We start from the raw sequence: 26797 nt of genomic DNA on the forward strand, positions 1-26797 counted from the left end.
CATTTTGTGTGGCATCCAGATTTTTTTTTATTTTTTATTTTTGAGACAGGGTCTGTCCTCACCCAGACTGGAGTGCAGTTGTGCCGTCACAGCTTACTGCAACCTCCACCTTCCAGGCTCAAATGATCCTCCCACTTCAGCCTCCCCAGTACTTGGGACTACAGAAATGTGCCACCAGGCCTGGTTAATTTTTTAAATTTTTGGTGGAGACAAAAGGTCTCACTAAGTTGCCCAGACTGGTCTTGAGCTCCTGGGCTCAAGTGATCCTCCCACCTTGGCCTCCCAAAGTGCTGGTATTACAGGCGTGAGCTGCACCACACCCGGCCCAGAACCTCTTTTAAAAGATTCTTAAAAATTAAATCTGGGCCGGGCGCGGTGACTCATTCCTATAATCCCAGGACTTTGGGAGGCCAAGGCGGGAGGATCATTTGAGCCCAGGAGTTCGCTTGACCAGCCTGGGCAACAAAGTAAGACCCTTTGCCTCCACAAAAAATTAAAAAATTAACTGGGTATGGTGGCGCATTTCTCTAGTCCCAGCCACTCAAAGGGCTGAAGTAAGAGGATCGCTTGAGCTGGGGAAGTCGAGGTTGCAGTGAGCTATGATGGCGCCTGGCCGACAGAGAAAGGCCCTTTCTCAAAACAAAAACAAAAACTGTTTGAGAAACTTTATTTCTTCATCCAAAGACACTGCTGAATGTCACCTACATATAATGCCCATAAATTCGCTGAAAATACTCCCCTCCGATTCCCCCACCCCCTCCTACTTACTGTGCAGTCAACAAGTGTCTTTTCTTCTTGCATTTCTTCCCCCAGCCCCAGACCCAGAATTGGCCCATTGAGTCCTCCTCCTCAACTAGTGCTCTTCCTGCCTTTTTTTTTTTTTTTTTTTTTTTTTAGCTATATTGTTTTTGGCGTCCTGGACTTCTCGAAAAAGGTTTCCCTCTCCAAGTGGGGCCCTCCTAGTAAGCTTTGCAGTGGCGCCAGATGGGGAAGGGCACAAAATCCAAACCCTTTTGTATCTCGCAGAGCTGGAAATCAGAACGTTAAGTGGCTTAGGAAATGGGAATCTGGATTTCTGGGATGCATGAAATATGTAAACTACATAGCTGTTGTCATTCATAAACAATTATAACTCAAAACTACTGCGATTTCATTTTGTGGAGCGGGAAATATTCCGTATAAGGGCGCCCGGGAAATCAGACTTCGCTTATTGTTTCCTCAATACTTGAAGTAAGAATTTACAGCACAGGCAAGCTGCAGGAGCAAATATCCCTACATGCCCTTTTGTCGCTTAGACTTTTCTGCTCCCCTCCCCCGCATCTCACAAGAAGTTAACGGCTAATGACCCCCACAGGAACACTATGCCCTGAATTCCATTACCTGCTTCATTATCCAGAAAGGAACGTTTCCAGTACTAGACCAGGGAGGCAGTAGTGACCTTATCAAAGGAATTATACATAGTACCCGAAGGCTTACCCAGGGGGAACAAATAAGTTTGCTAAGACAGATGAGAAAGAGCGTCATCACGACCGTCTATCGTTTGTATTTTAGTAGAGACAGGCTTTCGCCATGTTGGCCGGGCTAGTCTCGAACTCCCGACCTCAAGTGATCCGCCCGCCTCGGCCTCCCAAATTGCCGGGATTAAAGGCAAGAGGCACCGCGCACGGCCCCGTCCAAGTTAACCTTGGCTCTAAAACTTGCCTTCGCTAACATTCCGGTTGATCCTCTAGAACTGAAACAGAATACCAGCAGCACCACCTTAAGAAATTGTGGTTATAGCTCTCCTTGTGACAAAGTAGGTGGCTCTGAAAAGAGCCTTTGGGTTTGGAGGTGCTTACATGAGCACTTATTTAGAGCTAGTGTACTTGGTAACTGCCTTAGTGCCCTCGGACACAGCATGCTTAGCCAGCTCCCCAGGCAGTAGCAGGCGCACAGCCGTCTGAATCTCCCTGGAGGTGATGGTCGAGCGCTTATTGTAGTGAGCCAGGCGAGAAGCCTCGCCCGCGATGCGCTCGAAGATGTCGTTGACGAAGGAATTCATGATCCCCATGGCCTTGGATGAGATGCCGGTGTCGGGGTGGACCTGCTTCAGAACCTTGTACACATAGATAGAATAGCTCTCCTTGCGGCTGCGCTTACGCTTCTTACCATCCTTCTTCTGCGCCTTAGTGATAGCCTTCTTAGAGCCCTTTTTAGGGGCTGGAGCAGACTTAGAGGGTTCAGGCATTGCTATTCCTAAACAGAATAGAAAAGCTACTAACACTCTCCACTACAGAGTAGTACAGAGAACAGTTCAGAGCCCATGTATTTATAGTCCTGAGATTCAAATGACGGTTTAAGATTCCTCACTTCTGATTGGACAAAAGAAACACGGTTTCACTGAGGGGTGGGGTTTATGCAAATATGGAATTTATGTTATCTTTTTCTATTGGGTAAAGCACCAAACAGAATTGACCAATAGGATAGCTTCCTATTGCAGCCTTGCAGTTTGTATAAAAGGATTTGTTCAGGCGCCATTCCAGCTTGCTTGTCTTTCACAGTTTTCCGCTGCTTTCATAGGTCGCTATTTTCGGACGTGGAAAATGGAGCTAAAGCAAAAACTTGTTTGTCGCTACCGTGCTTGCAGTTCCCAATAGGGCAGAGTCCGTCATTTTTTTCGAAAGGGTAATTATTCTGAGCCGGTCGGAGCCGGTGCGCCAGTGTACTTACAGTACCTGGCCGCCGAGATTTTAGAACTGGTGGGCAGCGCCATACGTGACAAGACCCGCAGCATCATCCCCCGCCACCTGCAGCTGGCCATCCGCAACGACGAGGAGGTCAACAAGCAGCTGGGCAACGTCACTATTGCTCAGGGAGGCTTCCTGTCCAATATTCAGGCCGTCCTGTTGCCAAAATAACAGAGCCACGATAAGGCCAAGGTCAAGTAAACACTCAAATCAGAAAACGTAGCTTACACTTGAAACGGCATTTTTCAGAGCCGACCATAGTTACACAAGAAAGGATGATAACTTGCTTTTGTTAGGGTATTTTTTGCTTTTCGTTTGGATTGGTTTATTTTGAGACAGTCTAGCTCTGTCACCCAGGCTGGAGTGCAGCGGCGCGATATCGGCTCACTGCAACCTCCACCCCGCCGCTTCACGCGGTTCTCATGCCTCAGCCTCCTGTGTACTTGGGATTACAGGCGTCTGCTACCGCGCCCAGCTAGTTTTTGTATTTTTATGCGAGACGGGGTTTCACCATTTTAGCCAGGGCTGTCTTGAACTCCTGGCCTCTAGTGATCGTCCCATCTCGCCCTCCCAAAACGCTGGGATTATAGGCGTGAGCCACCGCCCCCCTAACCTAATGGTGTTAAAAAGTTAAGTTTCGAGAAAATAACACCTTCCTTTAGAAAGTACATTTTAGAGTATACAAAGTGAAACTTAAGGTCAACCAAAATAAGACGTTTTGAGAACAGGCAGGGTGGGAATGTGACTTGGACTTAGAAAACAAAGGGCAAGGAAACTTGCTGTTCGCCAGTAACAAAATAGCATGGAATTCTCATTCTCTGAATATAAGCGTTATTTCCCGACATGAGTCAGTGAACGTTTCTGGTGGTTTAGTGAGTGTTCACCAGCATTGATAACTTGCGAGACTGTCAGGAATGCAGAATTTCAAGTCCCACTCAAACTTACTGAATCGGAATTTACATTTTAAAAATCCTTAGATACCTTGTTATACACCCTGTTCTTTGGGACTGGATGAACTAGAATTTTAGACAATTTGTCGCTGCAGATAACTGAAACGAAAAGGACAGGATGGGCGGTGGGGCAACTCATCCAATAAGATTGTCTAGTAATGAACCAATCAGTCTGGTCACTCTTCAGCCAATGATTTTATCGCGCGGGACTTTTGAAATATTACAGGACCAATCAGAATGTTTCTGACTATATTTAAAGGCCACTTGCTCTCAGTTCACTACACTTTTGTGTGTGCTCTCATTGCAAATGGCTCGTACGAAGCAAACAGCTCGCAAGTCCACCGGCGGCAAAGCTCCGCGCAAGCAGCTCGCTACTAAAGCAGCCCGTAAGAGCGCTCCGGCCACGGGTGGCGTGAAGAAACCTCACCGCTACCGGCCGGGCACCGTGGCCTTGCGCGAAATCCGTCGCTACCAGAAGTCCACCGAGCTGCTGATCCGGAAGCTGCCGTTCCAGCGCCTGGTGCGAGAAATCGCCCAGGACTTCAAAACCGACCTGCGTTTCCAGAGCTCTGCGGTGATGGCGCTGCAGGAGGCTTGCGAGGCCTACCTGGTGGGACTCTTCGAAGACACCAATCTGTGCGCTATTCACGCTAAACGCGTCACCATCATGCCCAAAGATATCCAGCTGGCACGTCGCATCCGTGGGGAAAGGGCATAAGTCTGCCCGTTTCTTCCTCATTGAAAAGGCTCTTTTCAGAGCCACTCACAATTTCACTTAAAAACAGTTGTAACCAATTCGGTTGTCTATGTTCGTTTCCAGGAGATATAAAGGTGAAAACTACACACAAGTTTTGTAACTGCAGACAAGTCTATCAGGCCTTTTCAACCGGTTTTACTGCGAGAAAACAAGCTGAGTTACTGTTTTGCCCTTGTTAAAAAATTCCTAGGGGTCTTTTTAACATGTATATGTGTAAATACTTACATATTGAAACAGGCTCCTGGGGACACCGTCACTCCTTTTAATCCACGTGACAATTTTAGGTCTGATGGCAGTATTATTAAAGCTTTCATAAAGACAATGTGTGTATAGTTACCTAAGTCCACAAAAACGATATCTGACCCCAAAATTCAGTATTGGTTTTGGGCTGCTGGAGGTGGAGTCAGCTCAGGTGGAAGAAACTGGCCTCAGTACACACTGCCAAAAGTCCACTAAATAGATTTATGTAACAAATACACAAGACTTGCGTATGACCATCCAAAGATTATGCGGTCATCCTTATCCAGGGAATTTGAGAATGAAGGGTGGCAACTGCAAAGCTCTTTTACCCATGTCCTCTTTTAATAAATATTTAAAAATGTATTCAAATACTGATTTCATCCATTTTCTAAATATATTAGTATACTTAACTGATGGGGTAGATCAAGGTTTTCTGGGGATCAAACCTTTTACAACTTGTTAACTATTAAAAACTATAATGTAAAATTAAAAATGCAAAAGTACTGCAGACTGTAAATATAAATTTATAATGGGAAAATAAAATCAAATTCCAATTTTATAAAAGCTGACAAAACAACAGCCATCACAAAATTCAGAAAATAGCATATTTTATTAACTTCTGAATATGACACTACCCAGTATATTTTCCTGTAGTTTTGACTGAATACTCTGATTCCATCTTCAGATCGAAATTATTTTGTAATGTTGTCTATAGGTAATGGAAATAGAATTCAATCTTTCCTCCAGGGTGGCTGATGATAATATGTTTTCTTCATAACTTAGAAGTATTTCAGTTTCAAAACACATTATTGGTAATGTCAAGTAAGTTTTTAGGATTGTTTTCAAATTTGGAAAATCCTCTGTCAAGCTCCTTTCACATGTAAGTTGTAAACTTTGTAAGAATTCTTTCCAGACTAGCTTCTGGCTCTATACGTTTCTACTCTCCAGTAGACACTCACTCTCAGTGCTGGGAAGGTGTTTTGAATACTTAGATGTCATAACATTTTATCTAGACCTGCATCTTGCCAGGAATTTAGGTGAGTTATTCCAGTGAGCAGTAGGAACATTCCTTGAAGCCATTCTTACGTCAGATTGGCTGGCAACGAATGAAGTACACATGAACACATATGCAAATCACGTAACTTATTATCCCCATACTAGATACATCTTCAACTAAACTTTCTCTTACTCAAATTCCAAATATTTTCATCAGGATTCCAACATAATCAGACAATGGTGATTTTAATAAAAAGGAGGATTGAGTGAAAATAGCAGTCTGAACCATCCGTGATTAAAGTACCTTAATACTGCAAATTTTAAAATCAGAGAGAGAGAGAGACAAACTAACACATTTGTAGGGCCCCTCTCTGCACCTTGGAAGTACAGGCCCTTACACTTGTGTTTCATTAGCTTCAGGATAAATCTGCCTCAGATCACTGGCCAAATTTTACGTGGCCTTCTTCAGCATCCCACCACTCTATTCAAATACATCTCTGCAGGAGCACCCTGTGAGTTGAGAATTACTGGTCTGGGATGACCACTGTTTGCATGATGCTTTGGATGGTGGTGCTGTTCTCAGAAGAAATACCAGAAGGAGAAAGGTTAGTCAGGAGAATATAAAGTCAACCTTAAGCAATTTGAACACTTCAGTGGTTAAGTGAGTTCCCTGGGACAACTCTGCAAGCTGTTTTAACTTTATTTGTATTGAATATTACCTTCTTTTAGAGAGGCCAACGTGTAGAAGGAAATAACAATGAAACAAAGGATTCATTAATAGTATAAACTATAAACTGTCATTGATAGTCTTCCATGGGCCAAGTACCACATGAAGTGGTTGGTCTGAATTATTGTGTAAAATTCTTACTTCAGCATTGTAAGGCAAATTATCTCACTGTCTCCATTTTACAGAAGTGGAGGTTCAGCCTCAGGAATTTCACTAAATTCGCCAAATTCTTACTACCAGCAGATATCATTGCCAGGCAGTGTCACACTTTAATATCTTCTAATCAATAAGATAACCCTAAAATTGATTATCATATATAATTTCCTTCTCATATATAGTTTCATACTATCATATATAGTTTCTTTTGTTTCAGAAATTGGACTCCCTCAGGGTGGATAAGGAGACATGGTGGTGTCCTGGCCTAAGTATTGTTGGAATCCTCTAGTCAGAGGCCTGATGTGAGGTGAAGTGGACAGTGAAACTGCCTTTGCAAAAATCATAACTGAGAAAATTATTACAGTGAAAGAGATCTTACCTAACCGACTCCATCTAACGTCTAACCTCCAAGCTGTCCTTTTCATTCCTGAGTTTGGGATTAACTAACTTTGGGAGGAGCTTAGTTTATAGTTTTGCTTTGAAACAAAAACAATAACAGCCCTTTCAGAAACAAACCCCTTTCCTGCCTGGAGACCAGACTGCTTTTGCAGGACTAACAAATTAGCCACAAGATTATAAATTATGGTTTAGGAGTCATGCAGCTGGAAGCTACAAGATTCTAAACCTCCTCAAATTGCTCCTGGGGATAAAATCAGTATTTTAAAACCTAAGATCAATGCTTGAGCTATTTTGCAGACCCTGAACACAATGGATTAGCTGGCACCACCCATATAGATAAACTGGATTATCTGGTCTTGAGTCCCCCACCCCACCGCTCCCAGGAACTGATTTAGCACAAGAGGACAGCTTAGGCTCCCTATAATTTCATCTCTGACCCAACCAAGCAGCACTCCCGACTCACTGGTCCCCTACAATCAAATTATCCTTAAAAACTTTGGTCCCCAAATTCTCAAGGAGACTGATTTGAGTAATAATAAAACTCTAGTCTCCTGTAGCGCTGGCTCCTTATTGCAATTCCCCTGTCTTGATAAATCAGCTCTGTCTAGGAAGTGGACAAGGAGAGCCCGTTGGGTGGTTACAATAGGACAAACCAATAAAATATAAAGTATTAGAGACACTACCTGGGTTTCAGGAACAGGTCAGAAAAAGTGTTTTCTTGGAAAACATCTGGATTCTGCTGCAGAGCAAGTATTTGCTTGTGTCTTCCCAGAGTATAAAAGCTGTCCTGTCCAAGATAGTTGCCACTAACCATATGTGACTATTAAGCATTGAAATGTGGCTACTCCAAACTGTGATGTGCTTTAAGTGTAAAATACACACCAGATTTCAAAGACCTAGTAAAATAACAAAGTAAAAACTCAATATTTTAATATTAGATACCTTGTTGAAACAATTTTTGGTTACACTGGATTCAAATCATTAAAATAGATTTCTTTTTTCACTTTTTAAAATGTGCCTATTAAAAAATTTAAAATTACATATGTGGACCCTATGTTTCTGAGGAACAGTGCCAGGACATAGAGGATAGTTATATTCACTCACAGATCAAAAACTAGCAAAAGTATGAAATACCTAATAATTTAATTTTTCACCTTAACTTTTGGCATATTCCACAGATCTGTAGTATATTTGAGTGTGATAGCTTAGGAATAAATATGATTGGAACTCATTCATGTTTAGAGAGAAAGGGTGTCAAATTGAGAACCAGGCAGATACACCTAATCTTAAAATGACCCCAAAGTAAAGTGGTTGAAGAAATTAAATCCCAAAGATTTTTGGTGAAGAATGTTGTAGTTTTCATCAGTATGTCCATGTTCAAATGGAGATTAAAGAAGGCAAAATAAGGCCGGGTGCAGTGGCTCACACCTGTAATCCCAGCACTTTGAGAGGCCAAGGCAGGCGGATCATGAGGTCAGGAGTTCGAGATCAGCCTGGCCAACATAGTGAAACCCTGTCTCTAATAAAAATACAAAAATTAGCCGAGCACGATGGCATGCGCCTGTGGTCCCAGCTACTAAGGAGGCTGAGGCAGGAGAATCACTTGAACCCGGGAGGCAGAGGTTGCAGCGAGCCAAGGTCACGCTGCAGGCCCAGCAGCCTGGGTGACAGTGAGAGACTCCCTCTCAAAAAAAAAAAAAAAAAAAAAGTCAAAATAAAAGAACTGTGGGCTGACAACTGTGGATTAAGCATCAGTTCTATTAAGAAGGGCTAACTCGAAGATGAATCTTTTGAAGATACATTTTGACTCCAGCTCTTTAGAGGAACAAAGTTTACCTTGATGTGAAATTCTTCAAATAAAAATTTATTGACTTTAAATTAAAAAAAAAAATGCACACACACACACACACACACAGCTAACTAGCTACATCCTTAATGACACCAAGCTTTAGTCCTTCACCCTGAAGTGGGAATGACAATGGCACTTACTTCAAAGTGCTGTGACAAGAATGTGTTTGAAAATAAATATAGAGTAATCAGCAACAGTGCTTGGCATATTGTAAATAAGTGCTCAAAAAATGCTAGTTCCCAAAACTGTTGTTGCCACTGTACCCTAAATCCCTATTCTCTTCTGATATCCTTTAGTGATGTAATTCTGTCTTGCACTGGGCCTGTTCATCTCCGGTATGAATTTCAACCACAATGTCCTTACTACATTTCCCTCAGGCTTATATAGCCAAAATATCCAGAGCTTTGCCTAGGGGTGTATAATATGATACTTCAATTTGTAGCCATGATAGCACTGTGTATGAAAGTTTGGAATAATGCGCCGGGCATGATGGCTCACGCCTGTAATCCTAGCACTTTGGGAGGCCGAGGTAGGTGGATCACTGGGGTCAGGAGTTTGAGACTAGACTGGCAAACATGGCGAAACCCCGTCTCTACTAAAAATACAAAAAAATTACCCGGGTTTGGTGTCAGGTGCCTGTAATCCCAGTTACTCAGGAGGCTGTGGCAGGAGAATTGCTTGAACCGGGGAAGTGGAGGCTGCAGTGAACCAAGATCACGCCATTGCACTCCAACCTGGGTGACAGAGAGAAACTATGTCTCAAAATAAATAAATAAATAAATAAAAAACAGAAAGTTTGGAATAATGCATTACAAGTAGCCTCTAGTTTTTATGTTACTCATAGTTTTATCACACAAGAACAATGTCATAAATTTTCATGGTTGAATTATCAGTTGTTTATGCAATATTCATTGATGTTTTTGGCTTATCAGCAGTGTTTCTGGAATTATTTGAATATTATTACCGTTTTTCAAAATTATTTTATAAAACTAATTTAAAAATAAAAAATGATATAATTACTAATGTGAAATTAAATATAAGTTTTGAAGAATATCAGGATGTCACCCCCAAATTATTCTACTTTGGCATAAAAGTTACTTTCAGCTGAAGGCAACTGAAAATCAACAGGTGTAGGAAGAGGTCTCTGTCTTCTCTTTACCCAAATTTCCCTTTGTGAAGGTGACAGAAATTTCCCTTGTAAAAGTGTCCCCAACTGCTATACCAGGAAAAAGAGAGCAATTCTTATCACTAGATATGGAAGGTTGGCACTGAGATGAATCTGCAAAAACAAACCTTACTACAATTATTTCTATCTTTCATTTTATCTTCCATGGTTTTTATTGCCCATGTATTTATTTCCTTGTCACATTCCCAAATTCGTCATCCCATGAAGTGCAAACTCCCTTTCCTTTGTTGGAATGGTGTATAAGTCCGTGAGTCTAACCGCTTTTTTAAGGTTTCAATTTTTTTTTCTTTGGGAACTCTGTGCATGTAATATACTAATAAAATTGCATGCTTTTTTTTTTCGCATGTTAATCTGTCCTTTGTCAGTTAAATTTGCAAGACCCTACTTAGTGAATCTAAGAGTACAGAAAAACATGTGTCCTCATTGACAGTTTCAAAAACTAAGTAAAATTGAGGCAAGAATCTTTTTCATCTTAAAATGGCCAATTTTAATTTCCAAATGAATGGTTAATTAGACCTAAGCCAGTAAGCTATGTGAACAATTGTGATGGAATAAAACAAAACTAAAGAGCATGAACAAAATTGAGAAAACATATGGAAGACTGAATCTAAAGGCCAAGTAGAATTGAAAATTTTTCTAATTTTTAACTCTATAAATTAAAGGAATGTGTTTCATTTGACGAGTTTCATCTGTGGAAACATGTTTGCAGAAGACATTTGAGGTTAGGATTAATTGAAAGTACATAAATCAAATAGATTAAGACCCCAAAGGGTATTGAAGGAAAATTAGAAAATCAGCTATTTTTGCTTGGGTTGATTCCTCTCCTGACTAACTCTTGGAGATGATAAGAACATCAATTAAATGGGTAGCCATGAAAGTATCTAAGGGAGAAAGGAACACAGAAGTTCAATGTACCATAACTTTATTTTTATTTATTTAGTTTTTTGAGAGAGAGTCTGGCTCTGTCGCCCAGATGGAGTGCAGTGGCGTCATCTTAACTCACTGCAACCTCTGCCTCCTGGGTTCAAGTGATTCTCCTGTCTCAGCCTCCCGAGTAGCTAGGATTACAGGTGTGTGACACCACGCCCAGCTAATTTATTGTGTGTTTTCATGGCCAGGCTGTATTTTAATGGCCAGGCTGGTCCTGAACTCCTGACCTCTGGTAATCTGCCTGACTCAGCCTCCCAAAGTGCTGGAATTACAGGCGTGAGCCACTGCTTCCGGCTTTTTTTTTTTTATGACGGAGTCTCGCTGTGTCACCCAGGCTGGAGTGCAAGGTCTCGCCTCACTGCAACCTCCGCCTCCCGGGTTCAAGCAATTCTCTGCCTCAGCCTCCCGAGTAGCCGGGATTACAGGCGCCTGCCACCATGGTTGGCTAATTTTTATACTTTTAGTAGAGACGGGATTTCACCATCTTGGCAAGGCTGGTCTTGAACTCCTGACCTCGTGATCCACCCGCCTAGGCCTCCCAAAAAGCTGGGATTATAGGCGTGAGCCACCGCGCCCAGCCTTTTTTTTTTTTTAATTGTTTGATGTTGAGATGGAGAAACAGGAGGAGGTGGAAGAGATCTTAATATACATATGGAAAAATAAAAAATGGAATAACCAGGAAAATTCTGAAAAAGAAGAGTAATGAGAGAAAATTAGCTCTATCTGCTATTAAAGTCACGTTACAACATCTCAGTTAATTAGTCTCCCAAAGAGGAGACTAATGTAAATGCATGTTTAATAAACTGCACCCCCAGTGGATGCCTGAAACCACAGATAGTACTGAACCGTATATACACTATTTTTTTCTATATACACATGGCAATGATGAATTTAATTTATAAATCAGGCACTGTAAGAGATTAGCAATAACTGATAATAAAACAACAATTATAACAATATACTGTAATAAAAATGATTTGAGTCTGTGAACGGTGGTTCACGCCTGTAATCTAAGCACTTTGGCAGGATGAGGTGGGCGGATAATCTGAGGTCAGGAGTTCGAGACCAGCCTGGCCAACTTAGTGAAACCCCGTCTCTACTAAAAATACAAAAATTAGCCGGGCATGGTGGCAGGCCCCTGTAATCTCAGCTACTCGGGAGGCGGAGGCAGGAGAATCGCTTGAACCCGTGAGGCGGAGGTTGCAGTGAGCCGAGAACGTGCCATAGCACTCCAGCCTGGGTGACAGAGGGAAACTCCGTCTCATAAATAAATAAATAAATAAATATAAATATAAATTATATGACTGTGATCTCTCTCAAAATAGCTTACCGTTTTACTTGTGATAATGTGAGATGACAGAATGCCTGTAATGAGATAAAGTGAGGTGAATGGAGTAGGCATTGTGAAGTAGCATTAGGCTTGATAAGATACTACAGATTTAGGTATTAGTTGAACACTTGCCATTTGTCACATAATCATCTCAGCATTGAGGATAGCACACAACACAATGTTTAAAACAATACAATTCTACCTTAAGAATTGTGGGAATGACTAAAGGAACAAAATAGAAACCTGAGAAACCTAAGACAGTCCAACTGTCTGAAATTTTAGCGTATTAGCCTATGACAAAACAGCCAAAATTGATAGGAGCGTGGCGGGTGGCACGGGAGGAAGAAGGGGGAAGCAGAAATGAAAGTTCATAAATGGTCTTGGGAGAAAATATGTCCATATATTAAACCTTACACCAAAATAGAGGGTTCACCATGTTAAACCGTGTTGTAATGTAAAATTAACAACACAAAATTACTTAAATCATGGGAGAATGTTTTCTCCTTCCCTGCCTCTGTCTTCCTGTCTCTCTGCTTGCCTCCCTCCCCTTTCTCTCTTTCTTGGGATGAATCCGTGGTCACTATCACTAACAAATTAACTCACTATATTAATCATTGTGGAGATGGTAGAATAATTGAGCAGCTTATCTCCAGAAGCCCCAGTCCCCATAATTTAGGTCTCACCAAAATGTGCCCACCAGATTTTAAAAGAAGCGAATATAAGACGCTAGGCTTTCTGTATTCAGAAGCACCATGGATGTCAAACAGAGGGAACCATTAACGAAGGCCTTTATTAGAAATGTCTCCCATTTATCCATACACTCTTCATAGTTAATAGTACAAATACTTTGTTTTCTGCGTAGAAACATTTGGACTGCCAAACAAAATACGTTTAAAGGAACTTCGATTTTTAAATGTTGCTGTCTGTCTTAACAGGATAAGCAACCGTAGTCATGCGAGGACAAAATGGCTGGCTAAAAGTTGTGCTTTCGAGACGCTCAAAATCGATACGCTCAAACCTGTCAGTTTAGCGGAAGGCTACATGATATGTGGAACAAAAAACTCCCTAGGTCCACGATTGCCTTGGGTGGAGGAAGGGCTATTGCCGCTGTTGTGGCTGTTTTTTAAATGCATTCCTTCGTTGCCACAGGAATGAGAAATTAACAGCAGAGGAATGTAGGACAAAGGTACCTGCACGCACTCTCCTCCCAGGGCTGGATGTTGCCACTACCTCCAGGAGACATCAACTTGACTACCAACAACACGGAAAGCGTCCGAAATCCCAGACATTAATATGAAGAGAAAAGAGGCAAAACTTTTAAGTCACAGTAATGCAAAACACAGAATAAGCAACGTCTGCCACCATCCAATTAAATACAGAATGAAAGTCATGTACTAGAAGAACGGACCAACCCGGGAGCAGGGCGGGACTTTTGAAAATTTTTTAGTCCAATCCGGACATCCCTTTAGACTAAGAAACTGGCTCTTGTTTTGCGGTCTTTTCTGCCGTTCACAGGCCTGGGGCGGGACTGACTGCCATCCCAAAACCATCCGCCAGCGAGAAAAGCCTCCGGTCAGGGACCTAGAAGCCGCAATAAAGGTTTAAATGCTGTAACCTCACCACGGCCACTCTCCAACCCCGTCACCCAATTCGTCTGACACCTCAGTAACTCCCATACGACTAACCTTAAGTAACAGGGCAGAACAAGAAAAGAAAGGCAGATAGGAAAGAAATTATCCAGCTCTTTTATTGAGATCAGTGGTGGCTCTGAAAAGAGCCTTTTGGGTTTTAGAAGTAGGCGTTCGCCTATTTCTTCTTGGGCGCCGCCTTCTTAGGCTTGACAACCTTGGGCTTAGCGGCCTTGGGCTTCACAGCCTTAGCAGCACTTTTGGCAGCTTTCTTGGGCTTCGCAACCTTGGCCTTCTTTGGGCTCTTAGCCACTTTCTTGGTCACAGTGGCCGCGGCCGGCTTCTTCGCTTTCTTCGGTGTTTTCTTAGCGCTCTTCTTCGGAGTTGCGCCGCCAGCCGCCTTCTTGGGCTTCTTGGTTGCCCCAACTGGCTTCTTAGGTTTGGTTCCGCCCGCCTTTTTAACCTTGGGCTTGGCTTCCCCGGAGGCTGCCTTCTTGTTGAGTTTAAAGGAGCCAGAAGCACCGGTGCCTTTCGTCTGCACCAGAGTGCCCTTGCTCACCAGGCTCTTGAGACCAAGTTTGATACGGCTGTTGTTTTTCTCCACATCATAGCCGGCGGCAGCCAACGCTTTTTTCAGAGCAGCCAGAGAAACTCCGCTGCGCTCTTTAGAGGCGGCCACAGCCTTGGTGATGAGCTCTGACACCGGGGGACCGGACGCCTTACGAGGCGTCCCCCCAGCCTTTTTGGCCGCCTTCTTCTTTACAGGAGCCTTCTCCGCAGGAGGCGCGGCAGCGGGAGCGGCAGGAGCAGTCTCGGACATGTTGAGAATCAACAACTCGGGTACAAGTGGCAAAACGCCGATGAAGCAGCGCCTGGGTAGGGCCGCTGTATATATAGAGCGCAGGCGCGCTCTGATTGGTGCTCTGGTCGCCCGCCTGGCTGGCAGGCTCTGAGCCGCTGCGCTGCTCCCAAGTTGTGTTTGTTCCACCTCACAAAAGGGGAAAAATATTAAAATTCCCCGCACCAAATCACTTGGGTTTGGTCAGGAAAGGATCTCAGAAGCCTCGGGCTTCATGCTCTTCATTTATTTTTTCCACAAACACAAAAACAACGTGTCCAGGCGTCCCCAATTCCCCCAACTCCGAAGGAAGTCTGGGGCAGTCAGAGACCACTTTCTGTTTTTCTTATAAATTACCTGTTCGCTCCTTTGCCCCTGAAGGTTCTTTTTCCCAGGGGTGGTTGGGCACATGCTTCCCTTATTTTTGAAGAAAAAAGCGAAATGGTTTCCACCTAAATTTTCATGATAATTCTGTTTCTTCACAAGGGAAGTAACACAGGTCCTCTGTGAATTCTTCGTGCAGTCGCACAGGAACTGTGGACTGGGACAAGGATTCCACGGCCAGTCCAAAGCAATTAGGGCGGGATGGGAGGGGGTTCATGAGCCTTGGTAGGGTCCGGGGTGGTGGGGGGCTACAGACTTAAATCTTTGATTTGAAGACATTGAAACTATCAAATCCCTCTTTTCATAGATGGGGGCGGGGCATCCTTTTCACTTCTCTACAGGCGAGAAATTGGGCTCTTTTTAAAGAGCTCTGAGGTCCCCCTCTGAGTTGTGTAAGGCAGGAGGTCTGGCCCTCAAGATAGAGATCATAAAGGAACAAGGGAGAGCCCTTAAGCCTGCAAAAAAGCCAACAGATTTGGCAGTTAGAGGCACTGAGATAATATGTTTTCAAAGAAAACAAGCATTTTTTATTTATTTACTTTTGTACGCTGCAATATAGAAATGAATTTCAGCCCATGAAAATTGTAGGTTACTTTCAGTAACCATACCTTACGCAAGTTACCATATAGGACAATCTCCAGTTGGGAACTCAAATATATCTTTTGAGTTGCAAATAAAGCAACTGACTTTAATAAAACACACTCTTGACTTTTAAGATGAACAATGTATTTGAAATTTATTTTTTAAATAGCAAAATTTAACACAGAAAGACAAGAAAAGTACCAGAACATGTAATTTATTATAAGATCTGTTGTTGATGAGCTGAAAAATCACCTCTTCTCATCCCCTCTGAAACTATTCTGTTCTAAAGTTTGCTACTTTAAGGTTCACTACTTACTTTACTCTCCGACCCCAAGTAATTGCTATTTTTTTCTTGAGATTAAAGGCAAAGTAAATTGTCTGCCCATATATTTGATATAATTATAGATTCATATTTAGAGACAAAGGTAATATTACAACTCACCAACAATTTCTGCTCAAATATATGTTTTCATGAAAATATGTGTTAAAGAGAACAGCCTTAGATTGTGGGAAAGTCAAAAGGGAACCTACAAATAGAGTTCAATGACAAATGAAAAGTGAAACATCTTTTAGACTAAGGGTGACCCCATTGTTTTATTAAATAACATTTGTCCAACACTTGTAAACATTGTCTGCTTGTGTGCTTATGTCCTCTGGGAATTAACAGTCTAATGAGATTAGTGATGGATGAATTAGCAGTGGTGGAAAAACACTTAGACTGGCTATTCCTCAGAGTGACAGGGTATAAGAATTATACAAAATTATGGAAAGTGTATAAACAATTGAAGCACCTGCATCATACTAATATATTGTAGTAAAAGAAATAATATAAGGCTGGGCCCCGTGGCCCACGCCTGTAATCCTAGCACTTTGGGAGACTCGGGGGCGGATCACCTGAGGCCAGGAGTTTGAGATCAGCCTAGCCGACATGGTGAAACACCATCTCTACTAAAAGTACAAAAATTAGCTGGGGGTGGTGGCACTCAGGAGGCTGAGGCAAGGGAATCGCTTGAACCCGGGAAGCAGAGGTTGCAATAAGCCGAAATGACGCCACTGCACTCCAGCCTGTGCGACAGGGTGAGACTCAGTTGAAAAAAAAGAAAGAAAGAAACAATATAAGAACATGTCACTTAGGCCAGGCTTGGTGGCTCACGCCTGTAATCCTAGCACTTTGGGAGGCTGAGGCGGGCAGATCGCCTGAGGTCAAGAGTTCGAGACCAGCCTGGCCAGCATGGTGAAACCCCATCTCTACTAAAAAAAAATACAAAAATTAGCCCGGCGTGGTGGCAGGCAACTCTAATCCCAGCTACTCAGGAAACTGAGGCAGGAGAATCATTTGAACCCGGGAGGTGGAGGTTGCAGTGAGCCGAGATTGCCTCGTTGCACTCCAGAAGCTGAGATTGCCTCATTGCACTCCAGAAGCCGAGATTGCCTCATTGCACTCCAGCCTGGGCAACAGAGCAAGACTCCATGTCAAAAAAAAAAAAAAAAAAAAATAGAACATTTCACTTAGATCTTATTCTATGTGCAATGAACCCCCTTCTCATTTAAAACTCAGCTAAGTATATCCATCATGAAAATAGCTATGAAACGTCTTGATTACCAGGTAACTGGACCTTCTTTCACTATAAATTGGTGTCCTGGTTTATAAATCGACATGTAAATTTAATCGCTGTGATTCAGTTCTCTAATATGATTTTTCTAGTCGACTCAATCTAATCACATCTCTTTATATGCAAATCTCAAGTCCAGACCTCAAGCCATTAGGACATCCAGCCACCCAGAATCTTGTCCCCAACCTCCTGGCAACATGGTGGAGGCCAGAAGACAGAGAAACATGTAACCAACCCTTTTCTAGATCCTTTATAAAGTGTGTTGAAAAAGTTATGCAAAACTTAAAAGCAACGCAAAAATATTTCTCCATATCATTCCAAGCTATATTAGAGAATTATCTAAAAAGCCTACTTATGGGGTACCTGATGATGTAAGGCAATACTAGACAGTAAAATAGAATGTGAATCACATAAATACTTTCCAGATTTCTAGTGGTCACATTGAAAGAATGAAAAGAAACAAGTAAAATTAATTTTAAGATATTTTATTTAACTTAATATATCTAAACTATTATCACTTCAACATATAATAAATAAGCTAAAAAAAAAGACAGTTGACATTCTTTTTTAAATGATAAATCTTCAGAACCTGGTGTGTATTTTACACTTTTAGAACATTTTAAATCAGTCTAGCTACAGTCCAAATGGTCAATGATCACGTGTAGCTAGTGGTACCTTATTGGACAACACTGTCCTACGTGAAAGTAACTCTGACTTAATGTTTACATTTTATTGGGTCCAGATTATCTAAAAGTAAACATTCACTTGTAGAAGTTTAATAAATTAATAAGGATTTTGTCATAGAGATGGAAATGAATTCTTAATATAGAAAAAATGACCCTGAAAGTTATTATTGTATTGCCTAATAAGTCATTAAACAACTTTATATCTGATTTTCCCTTCTTCTTCCAGTATACATCCTTTCCCTGACCAAATACATATTTTATTCTCCCGTATCTTCCTTTGACCTAATTGTGATTCTGCTTCCTCCTTCATTAATGAATTAAATCATTCTTTGACACATACACAAGCTCACTATATATAGTACCTATATGTCAGTCATGTTTTTAACTTCCTGAATGTTGTACTTTGACACTTGGTTGTTCAATTTCACCTAAGAGCTCTGAATCAGAACCTTTAGAAGCCATTCTGAAAAACTGGAAGATACAAAGCTTTTGACTATCAACTCCATAGCAACCTGATATCTGGTTGGTGTTCCATGGAAACTGTATTTCTCAAATTTTGAAATAAGATTGAACAAGCCTGTGAGCAACAACAAAAAAAAGTCTATTAGAATGACCTCCGGCCGGGCGGGGTGGCTCACGCCTGTAATCCCAGCACTTTAGGAGGCCGAGGTGGGCAGATCATGAGGTCAGGAGTTTAAGACCAGCCTGACCAACATGGTGAAATTCCGTCTCTTCTAAAAATACAAAAATTAGCTCGGCATGGTGGCGTGCACCTGTAATCCCAGCTACTTGGAAGACTGAGGCAGGAGAATCACTTGAACCCAGGAGGCGGACGTTGCAGTGAGCTGAGATTGCGCCACTGCACTCCAGCCTGGGTGACAGAGCGAGACTCTATTTCAAAAAAAAAAAGAATGACCTCCAAGGGAAAGTTCAGATTAAGGATGTGGTCGTCCCACCCAAAACTGATGTCCTCAAGAAAGCCACAAACAAATTGAGGACACAGTTAAAATATTGTAATGCAATATATTGTGTATTCTTTTATTTACACACACATCATAAATATTATAGGTTGACTAGTTTTGTTTCATGCCACACTCTTCAGGGTCTGGAAACCCTGGTAGAAAAGTTAAAAATGCAGAGCAAAATGTCAAGTCCAAACAGCAGTAATGGGGCTAGAGAGAGACTCAAACAGCCAAGATATATTCAAAGGATAGTGAGAGGAGTTGTTGGGACAGGTGTAAGGAATGAGGGTGACAGCTGGTTTTTCTTTCACTTTTTCCTTCTACTATGCCAATTAGAGTTCTTTGTTTTTGGTAGAGACAGGGGTCTCACTATGTTGCTCAGGCTGGTCTCAAACCCTTGGCACCAAGTGATCCTCCTGCCTCAGTCTACCAAAGTTTTGAGATTATAGGTGTGAACCACCAAGCCCAGCCTTAGAGTAGGGTTCTGTCATCTTTTGGATGTAGCTAACCTAATATTACTATATCCTGTATAGGCCAGAACTTTGAATGATTTAAAGCTGTTTTTTCCTGACTCACCAATTAATGAAGCTAATAATAACAGCCACCCCACTGGCAGTGCCTGCCTCAAAGAGTAAGTGTTAGTGTTGCTATCTGCTTGAGACCAACAATACAGGGACTCCAGGATATTTTCAGCCTAAATAAGATTGTAGGGGCTCTTGTCTGTTGCCTGGCTTCAGCCCCATAAACTTTTTTTTAACATATAACCCAGAGCCACAGTTTTGCTCATTTTTCAATCTTTGAAGGCAAATGGCCAATAATTAGGACATTAAACCTGAGGCTAAATATTTCCTCACCTCAAGGGCTGAGACCAAAGTTACTGCGTCTGTATTCCCTAACACGCCCTCAAAATGGGTTGCAGAAAACAACAGAAAATATACTAAAGCACACAGTGGGAGCATAATAAATAGTGATTAGCTGGGTGCAGTGGCATGCGCCTGTAGTTCCCGCTACTCTACTCATGAGGCTGAGGCAGGAGGATCACTTTTGCCCAGCAGTTTGAAGTTGCAGAGAGCTATGATCACAACACTTCACTCTAACCTGGGCAACAGAGCAAGACTCTGTCCAGAAAAATAAATACATAAATATAAAATTTAAAAATATAAATAAATACATAGAGAGTATTACGAAAGGAACAATATATTGCAAAATATATTTACCTAACATTTTGAAATTGCCATTATAATTGTATAAGTGACGTAGGAAACTGGGTCATTAACAGCTGTCTTATTCTTCAAGCTTCTTTCAAATGATGTCAAAGCATTTCAGAAAGTCAAACCTACCCTCAAAGGATAAGAATTTGTCAATTGTGAGGATATGCACATTTTTACACCTTCTCAATCTGTGTCTATATGAAGGCAGTTATAAAGCACAAGATGCAAACGTATATTAGGCAATAGTCTTCATCAGAATAAGTACATAACCTGACACAATGACTATATTGGAAGAAACATGGAAATGCAAATTTCAATAGATTGGTTGGCATTATTTTTTAATGTCTAGTTTTTTACTGTGCTGTGTTTTTACACACTTAATGAGCACTTGTTAAGCACAGGACACCAGGAGAAATAATAAAAACTAAGATCAGCCTAGCAGTGTGTCCTCTCAAGAACTTATACCTGGTGGGACAGATACAGACAAATATAACCATCATACAGTGTGAGAAATCGATAGAAAAGGCACAGCCACTGAGAGCACAAAAGAATAAAAACATAAAATGTTAATGTGCTGGCTAAACATTTGCCTTCAAGTATTTACCAGTCTAGCTGGGAAAATAAGACAGAAGACAACAGCCTAAAATAGTGGTTCTTAAACATTTAGATATCAGGACTTCTTTACACTCCTAAAAATTATCAGGCCTCCAAAAAATATTTTGCTAAATATAGGCATTTATCACTTTGGAAAACAAAGCTGAGTATTAAGTATTTAATTATTTATATTAATATTTATTTGATAACCTTTAAAATATTATAAAATTAATATTTATTTATAATGCATATATGTGATTATATAGTTCATATGTAGCCATATATTTATCATATATACCATAGATTTATGTTATATATTACATATGTATGAAGAAAAAATGGAAAGTAAACCCAAAAGTTCCCCATTCCCTAACCCATTCAAAACCCTGGAAGTCCCAGGCTAATCTGAAACTTGTAAAACTGCCTGCATGTAGAGAACACAGCTGAGCTGGTAGTGTGGAAGAGCGGAAAGACAGCAGTTCTGGAGCAAGGAAGCTTTATATTTAATCCCAGTTTCTCCATTCATGAGCTTGGTTACCCTGCCAAGTTCCTTCTCTGTAAAATGGGAATAATACTCCCAGAAATACAGTGAGGATTAAATTAGATAATGTGCATACAGTTCCTGGGATTGGGATCAGCACACAGTAGCCTCTCATTTGAGGCATATTTGCATTAGATCCTTGCTGTATGATATCCTTCTGTTTCTTTCTTTTTTTTTTTTTCCTTTGGTGACCCTAAGAAAGATGGTACTCTCCTTAACTTGGAGGGCTGGATGTGAAGAGACCAAATCCAACAAGCTGGTTCATTCTTTCTAATTATGTGTGCTTCCCTTAGCTGCCTCTGAAAGGATACAGGCCCTAGGTACTAGCCCCAAGAAGCCTAATGATAAGAGATAGAGCTGGACCACCAGAGAAGAGATGAGTGTGTGTGTGTGTGTGTGCAAGCAATTATATGTGTGCATTTAGGAGTGGTAGGTGTGTAAACAGTCTAGAACACTCATTCTCACTGTGATGTGAGGATGTATCCCCACATCACTGTTCTGGGAGCTCACTCCTTGTCCATCATCCAAGCTTATGATGGACAATTCTTTCCCAAGTGGGAAAGAATTCTGATGACACTCACATAACTACCCCGTCCCAACTTTCTGTATCCAAGTTGTGTGCATACCTTTGATAGCAGGCAGGTGTGCCTAGCCAATATATTAGGAGCATGGTATTCCAGCACTCTGCACTTTTTTACTATAGAATTCATCTCAACCTGCTTACATTACATAAAAGTTTTGATTGATATCAAATTTTTATTATGTTTGCTTATCAAAGGATTTGTAATTATGCTTCAGTTGATACATAGATTGTTTATATTTTTCATGGTTACTTGAAGCACTTATATTTTCCTCATACTTTTACAAAGTAATCAAGGAAAAATACAGAGGCAGCTTAGTATATTAGTCAAAAGAATAATTAGACTGGCTTGGAACCTGGAATGTCTGAGTTCAAATTCAATTTTGCCGTTTTACCAGCTGTGTGACTTTGGGTGAGTTAATAAACCTTTTCATGTCTCAGTTTTCTCATCTGTAAAGAGACAATAATAAGCCTACCTGTTTCATGGGTCATTATGAGGATTAAGGAGTTAATATTTAAATAGTTCTTAGAACAACCTCTGACATATTTTAAGTACAAAAATATATACATATATTAAATAATAACTTTTCTAAAACATCTTACCTACAATCTTGTGTGCAAATTGGTGGCTCAATTCTGCAACTGTTGTTGGTGGTGTTGTTGTTAAGCTTTTGTTTGTCATGACTGTTATCAGTAATATTAATACAGACAGTTAACTGAACCCTTCCTCTGCACCAGGCATTATATGGACTATTTTCATTCTGACTCCCTGCATCCTATGAGACAACCACCATTGTAATCATTCTCACGTTGCCAATAAGGAAATGGAGAATGAGAATTCAGACTTCTCCAAGAAGTGCTGCAGACTGATTATAAATCATGCATCCTAAACACACACATTAAAGTATCAACTAAATCAAACAGAATAAAACTTTTGTTTTTCTATCTACAAAATGCATGAATTAAAATATGCCCCAACTACTTAATTAATATATTTAGTAAGTAGAGGGATGGAAGCGTTTTCACTCCTTCAATACATTCTTCATCAACCTCTCTCACCTTACCCCTCTGTCACAGGCATTTCCTATGTCTTGCGGTTTTTCTGATGTACGCTAGGTGGCAGTCAAAACCAGGAACTCTTGAAAGAGAGTATATTCCTATTTTTCTGCAGCCTCAACCTCCAGGGCTCAAGCGATCCTCCTGCCTCAGCCTCCTGAGTAGCTGGGGCCACAGGTGCGAGCCACCACACCTGGCTAACTTTTACATTTTTGATAGAGACGGGGTCGCCATGTTAGCCAGCCTGGTCTCGAATTCCTGACCTCAGGTGATCTGCCCGCCTCAGCCTCCCAAAATGTTGGAATAACAGGAGTGAGCCACAGTAACTGGCTGGTAATTTTTAACTTCTAGCTATACACTTAGTTTTTTGTCCTTTTCAGTGGACAGAAATTATAATGCCTGTTTGACAGGGGATAATTCTGAGGCACTGGGAAGCCATGAGACTGCATGGATTGCACAGGCAGGCAAGAACATGGGAAGGAACAAGTGTCTTGGACACTTGTTTCAGTGGTCTAGAAAAATCATGCTAGCTGATTCATTCACTCCACAAACAACTGATCAACATCTTCAAGAAGCCCAACAATGTACTGAGTTCAGGGGACAAGAAAATAATTCAGACAGGCTCTACCTTCATGGTGGTGTTTGAAGAATAGGGATCTAGAAAACGGTAGGTAATAGTGGCTGTGCAAAAGATATCAGAGATGATATGAAAAGGAGGGACTAGACCATTTTACCCGGGAGTGGAGGTTAAACATAGGGTCTTTAAGGGAAACGTAAAAATATTAATTCTTTTCATTTTTGAAGTAAAATGACCATTGCTTCTCGGCCTTTTGGCGAAGAACAAGTGAAGTAAAATGACCGAGGATGACAGACATAAATACTGCTATACAAACATGGTAGCACTGAAATTGGCTCTTGCCTGGCAGGAAGCAAAATTATAAAATTCATTATTTAGATATATCAATAATGATGGTGATCATGGCTGTAATAATAATGTTATTAATCATTATGTATCAATAAGAATACAGGTGTGTGACTTTACAATGTGCCTAAGAGCAACCCAATATTTTGATTGTAAACCACATTCCCTTAAACACACGCACACCTCAAACAAGACCCCATAAAGCAGACTGCACTAAAGTGGAGGTTATATAAAAGTCCAACAGAATAAGAACCCTCCCCCATTGTGTATTAATCTGTGAACTAAAAAAAAAATTTCATTAAATTGAAAATATCTAATTGTCAACTAGCAATTTTAAAGAGTTTAGGCAGAGAATGAAATATAAAGCTTTTTTTTAACTTTTAGATTTTTCAAGGCTAGCAGAACTGCTGAAGAATAACAATTCAAAACATAGGTTTGCTTTGGTTTCAATCTCTGTAGCCAAAGGCATTTACAATGTAGGATGTTGTTTGTGCTTTCAGACACTAGATGACGCTCCAAATCAAAATGCCGGTAGTGGGACAGCCGCTGATCAAGCCGCCCGGCAAATCATTAACTGGGTTGACACTGTATTACTCAGCAGATTTCAAAACTCATTCACACACAGTCTTTTGATGGACAAAAATAATTATTACCCACAATTGACAGTGACAGTACTGAGAAGCTGGGAAACTGAAGTAGGACCCTGGAGCAGCCAAGTACAGAGACTGGCTCCCAGGACCTTAGGAGTTAGTACTATTCCTAAAGAGAATAAATTGTCAAATAGACAAGAAATTCATGTGGGTTGATGCATTCACTTCCCCAAAACAATTATTAAGCAGTAGAAATGATAACTACGCTGGTAGTGGGAATAGTTTACAGTAAAAGGGAGAAGACATGCAAAAAAACACAAAAAACGGGGCCGGGCGCAGTGGCTCACTCCTGTAATCCCAGCACTTTGGGAGGCTGAGGCGGGCCGATCACGAGGTCAGGAGATCGAGACCATCCTGGTTAACAAAGTGAAACCCCGTCTCTACTAAAAATACAAAAATTAGCCGGGCTTGGTGGTGGGTGCCTGTAGTCCCAGCTGCTCAGGAGGCTGAGGCAGGAGAATGGCGTGAATCCGGGAGGCGGAGCTTGCAGTGAGCGGAGATCACACCACTGCACTCCAGCCTGGACAACAGAGCAAGACTCCGTCTCCAAACAACAACAACAAAAAAACAGGCAGTGATGTTTTATGTGGGTCAGTGTGAAGTAGAGATCAAAGGAGAAAATGGCCAATCTTACCAAATAGTGGATGCAGAAATAATCTTCATGGAGAAGCCACTTTAATTATGTCTTAAATGAGAGTAACAAATTAAACATAAGAACCTGTAGGGGCTAAGGGAAAACTTACTCTTTGGCCTCTGAAGAGTCGCTGAAAACCACCGACAAGAGGAAGATTAATAGGATAAAATGCATCCAATTTATTATTATTATTATTATTATTATTATTATTATTATTTTTAGACGGAGTCTCACTCTGTCACCAGGCTGGAGTGCAGTGGCGCAATCTCGGCTCACTGCAACCTCCGCCTCCCGAGTTCAAGCAATTCTCCTGCCTCAGCCTCCCCAGTAGCTGGGACTACAGGCATGTGCCACCACGCCCAGCTAACTTTTGTATTTTTAATAGAGACGGGGTTTCACCATTTCGGCCAGGGTGGTCTTGACCTCGTGGTCTGCCCGCCTCAGCTCCCAAAGTGCTGGGATTACAGGCATGAGCCATTGCGCCCGGCTGCATCCAATTTATTAATGTGTATATTAATAAATTATCCAATTTATATCCAATTTATTAATGTGTATTAACATGTACAGGGGAAATTGTCCATTTTTATTTTTTAGATTCAACAAAGTATGGGCCGCCGTGTAGAAATAGGATTGCTAATAAACAGAGTAGGGAAACCCAGCAAGGCCTGTCTGTCTAGATTCTTCTTGGCCTCTCTGTGCAGCATTCCTTCCTTCTGGATCCTCTCTGGAATGCGGTCTGGTGATCTATGATCAAATAAGGTAGTTCAGATAATTTCTTTATGGCCAGTTTTTACACAGAAAAACAGAGGGAAAGTTAGAGTAATATTTTTAGGTTCTATGGCTGGGCTCTGGGGAAAAGGTGTTTTGATTTCTATGACCTAACTTGAGGAAGAGGAATTCTCATTTCTATGGCTAGACTCCGGGGAGAATGGGACGCAGAGACAGGAGGGCAGGAGAAGATCAGAGAAAAACTTTGGCTTCTGCGGTCTTTATTTTGGGGTATTGTTTTCTGAGTTCCAACAAACCCCAAGGACCTACAAAGACTGCATACTTTTTTTTCCTTTTTATTAATTGTGAGATAACCACAGCATAGGCAATTTGTTTTTTTGTTTTTGTTTTTGTTTTTGAGACAGGATTTTGCATTGTTGCCCAGGTTGGAGTGCAGTGGCATAATCATAGCTCACTGCGTCCCCAAACTTCTAGGCTCAAGAGATCCTCCCAGCTTAGCCACAACTGAGAGGTGCTACTAGCATTTAGTGAGTAGAGAACAGATATGACTAGAGGTTCATTAAGTGTTTTGAGCCTTTACAGCTTCAAAATTGTCTTTGCTAACCCCTAACTTTTGGATGCTACAGAGGGCCCCTGGAGTATCCAAAGGAGAGGTAAACAGGATCATTTGACACGTTTAGTTATATAGGATTGTTGAAATAAGGTGATATTTGATCTTCAGGTTATATTTTAGTGAAAACTGTGAATGTGTGTTCCAAAATTATACGGGATTTCTAGAGTTCTGATATCTGAGTTTGTGTCATCAGTTATAATTAGAGTTATTGTGTTAGGCTATTGTCAATCACAGAGGTGACTAAATTTCTTTGTCAATTGTGTTTTTGACTGTGACTACCCTAGGACATTTTAACATTCATAGACAAATGTTGTCTTGTTTTGAAACT

General features: G+C 41.2%; 3 protein-coding genes across 5 annotated transcripts in view; 1 reads left to right on the forward strand and 2 right to left on the reverse strand.

Moving 5' to 3' along the window:
- Nucleotides 1-26797, forward strand: part of LOC134810327 (uncharacterized) — an 84563-nt gene that overhangs the window by 21992 nt on the left and 35774 nt on the right. The window contains exons 3-5 of the mRNA XM_063813262.1: nucleotides 3951-4392; nucleotides 14082-14398; nucleotides 14486-14750. Coding sequence (XP_063669332.1) covers nucleotides 3951-4392; nucleotides 14082-14398; nucleotides 14486-14750 — 1024 coding nt within the window. The remainder of the gene's footprint in view (nucleotides 1-3950; nucleotides 4393-14081; nucleotides 14399-14485; nucleotides 14751-26797) is intronic.
- Nucleotides 896-13562, reverse strand: H2BC3 (H2B clustered histone 3). 3 transcript variants are annotated; one of them, XR_010157593.1, is made up of 4 exons: nucleotides 13437-13562; nucleotides 12247-12281; nucleotides 9417-9534; nucleotides 7635-7847 (listed from the first exon to the last, which is right to left on the reverse strand). XR_010157593.1 is itself a non-coding variant. In XM_063812178.1 (3 exons), the coding sequence occupies exon 3, from the start codon at nucleotides 2225-2227 to the stop codon at nucleotides 1847-1849; it is 381 nt and encodes a 126-aa protein (XP_063668248.1). In that variant the 5' UTR covers nucleotides 2228-2882; nucleotides 9417-9534; nucleotides 13437-13549; the 3' UTR covers nucleotides 896-1846. The 3 variants fall into 3 exon arrangements, 1 of the variants encoding a protein (XP_063668248.1); XM_063812178.1 differs by lacking the exons at nucleotides 7635-7847; nucleotides 12247-12281 and adding an exon at nucleotides 896-2882 and having other exon boundaries at nucleotides 13437-13549; XR_010157594.1 differs by lacking the exon at nucleotides 12247-12281 and having other exon boundaries at nucleotides 13437-13539.
- Nucleotides 13976-14748, reverse strand: H1-2 (H1.2 linker histone, cluster member). Its single transcript, XM_001172525.7, has one exon. It carries the CDS (start codon nucleotides 14692-14694, stop codon nucleotides 14053-14055), a length of 642 nt encoding a protein of 213 aa, XP_001172525.1. The 5' UTR covers nucleotides 14695-14748; the 3' UTR covers nucleotides 13976-14052.

Source organism: Pan troglodytes, chromosome 5, assembly GCF_028858775.2.
Source record: "Pan troglodytes isolate AG18354 chromosome 5, NHGRI_mPanTro3-v2.0_pri, whole genome shotgun sequence".
NCBI classification, from domain to species: domain Eukaryota; kingdom Metazoa; phylum Chordata; class Mammalia; order Primates; family Hominidae; genus Pan; species Pan troglodytes.

Coding starts and splice junctions, on each gene's coding strand:
- H2BC3 (XM_063812178.1), bottom strand. CDS start 2,227: ATGCCTGAACCCTCTAAGTCTGCTCCAGCCCCTAAAAAGGGCTCTAAG.
- H1-2 (XM_001172525.7), bottom strand. CDS start 14,694: ATGTCCGAGACTGCTCCTGCCGCTCCCGCTGCCGCGCCTCCTGCGGAG.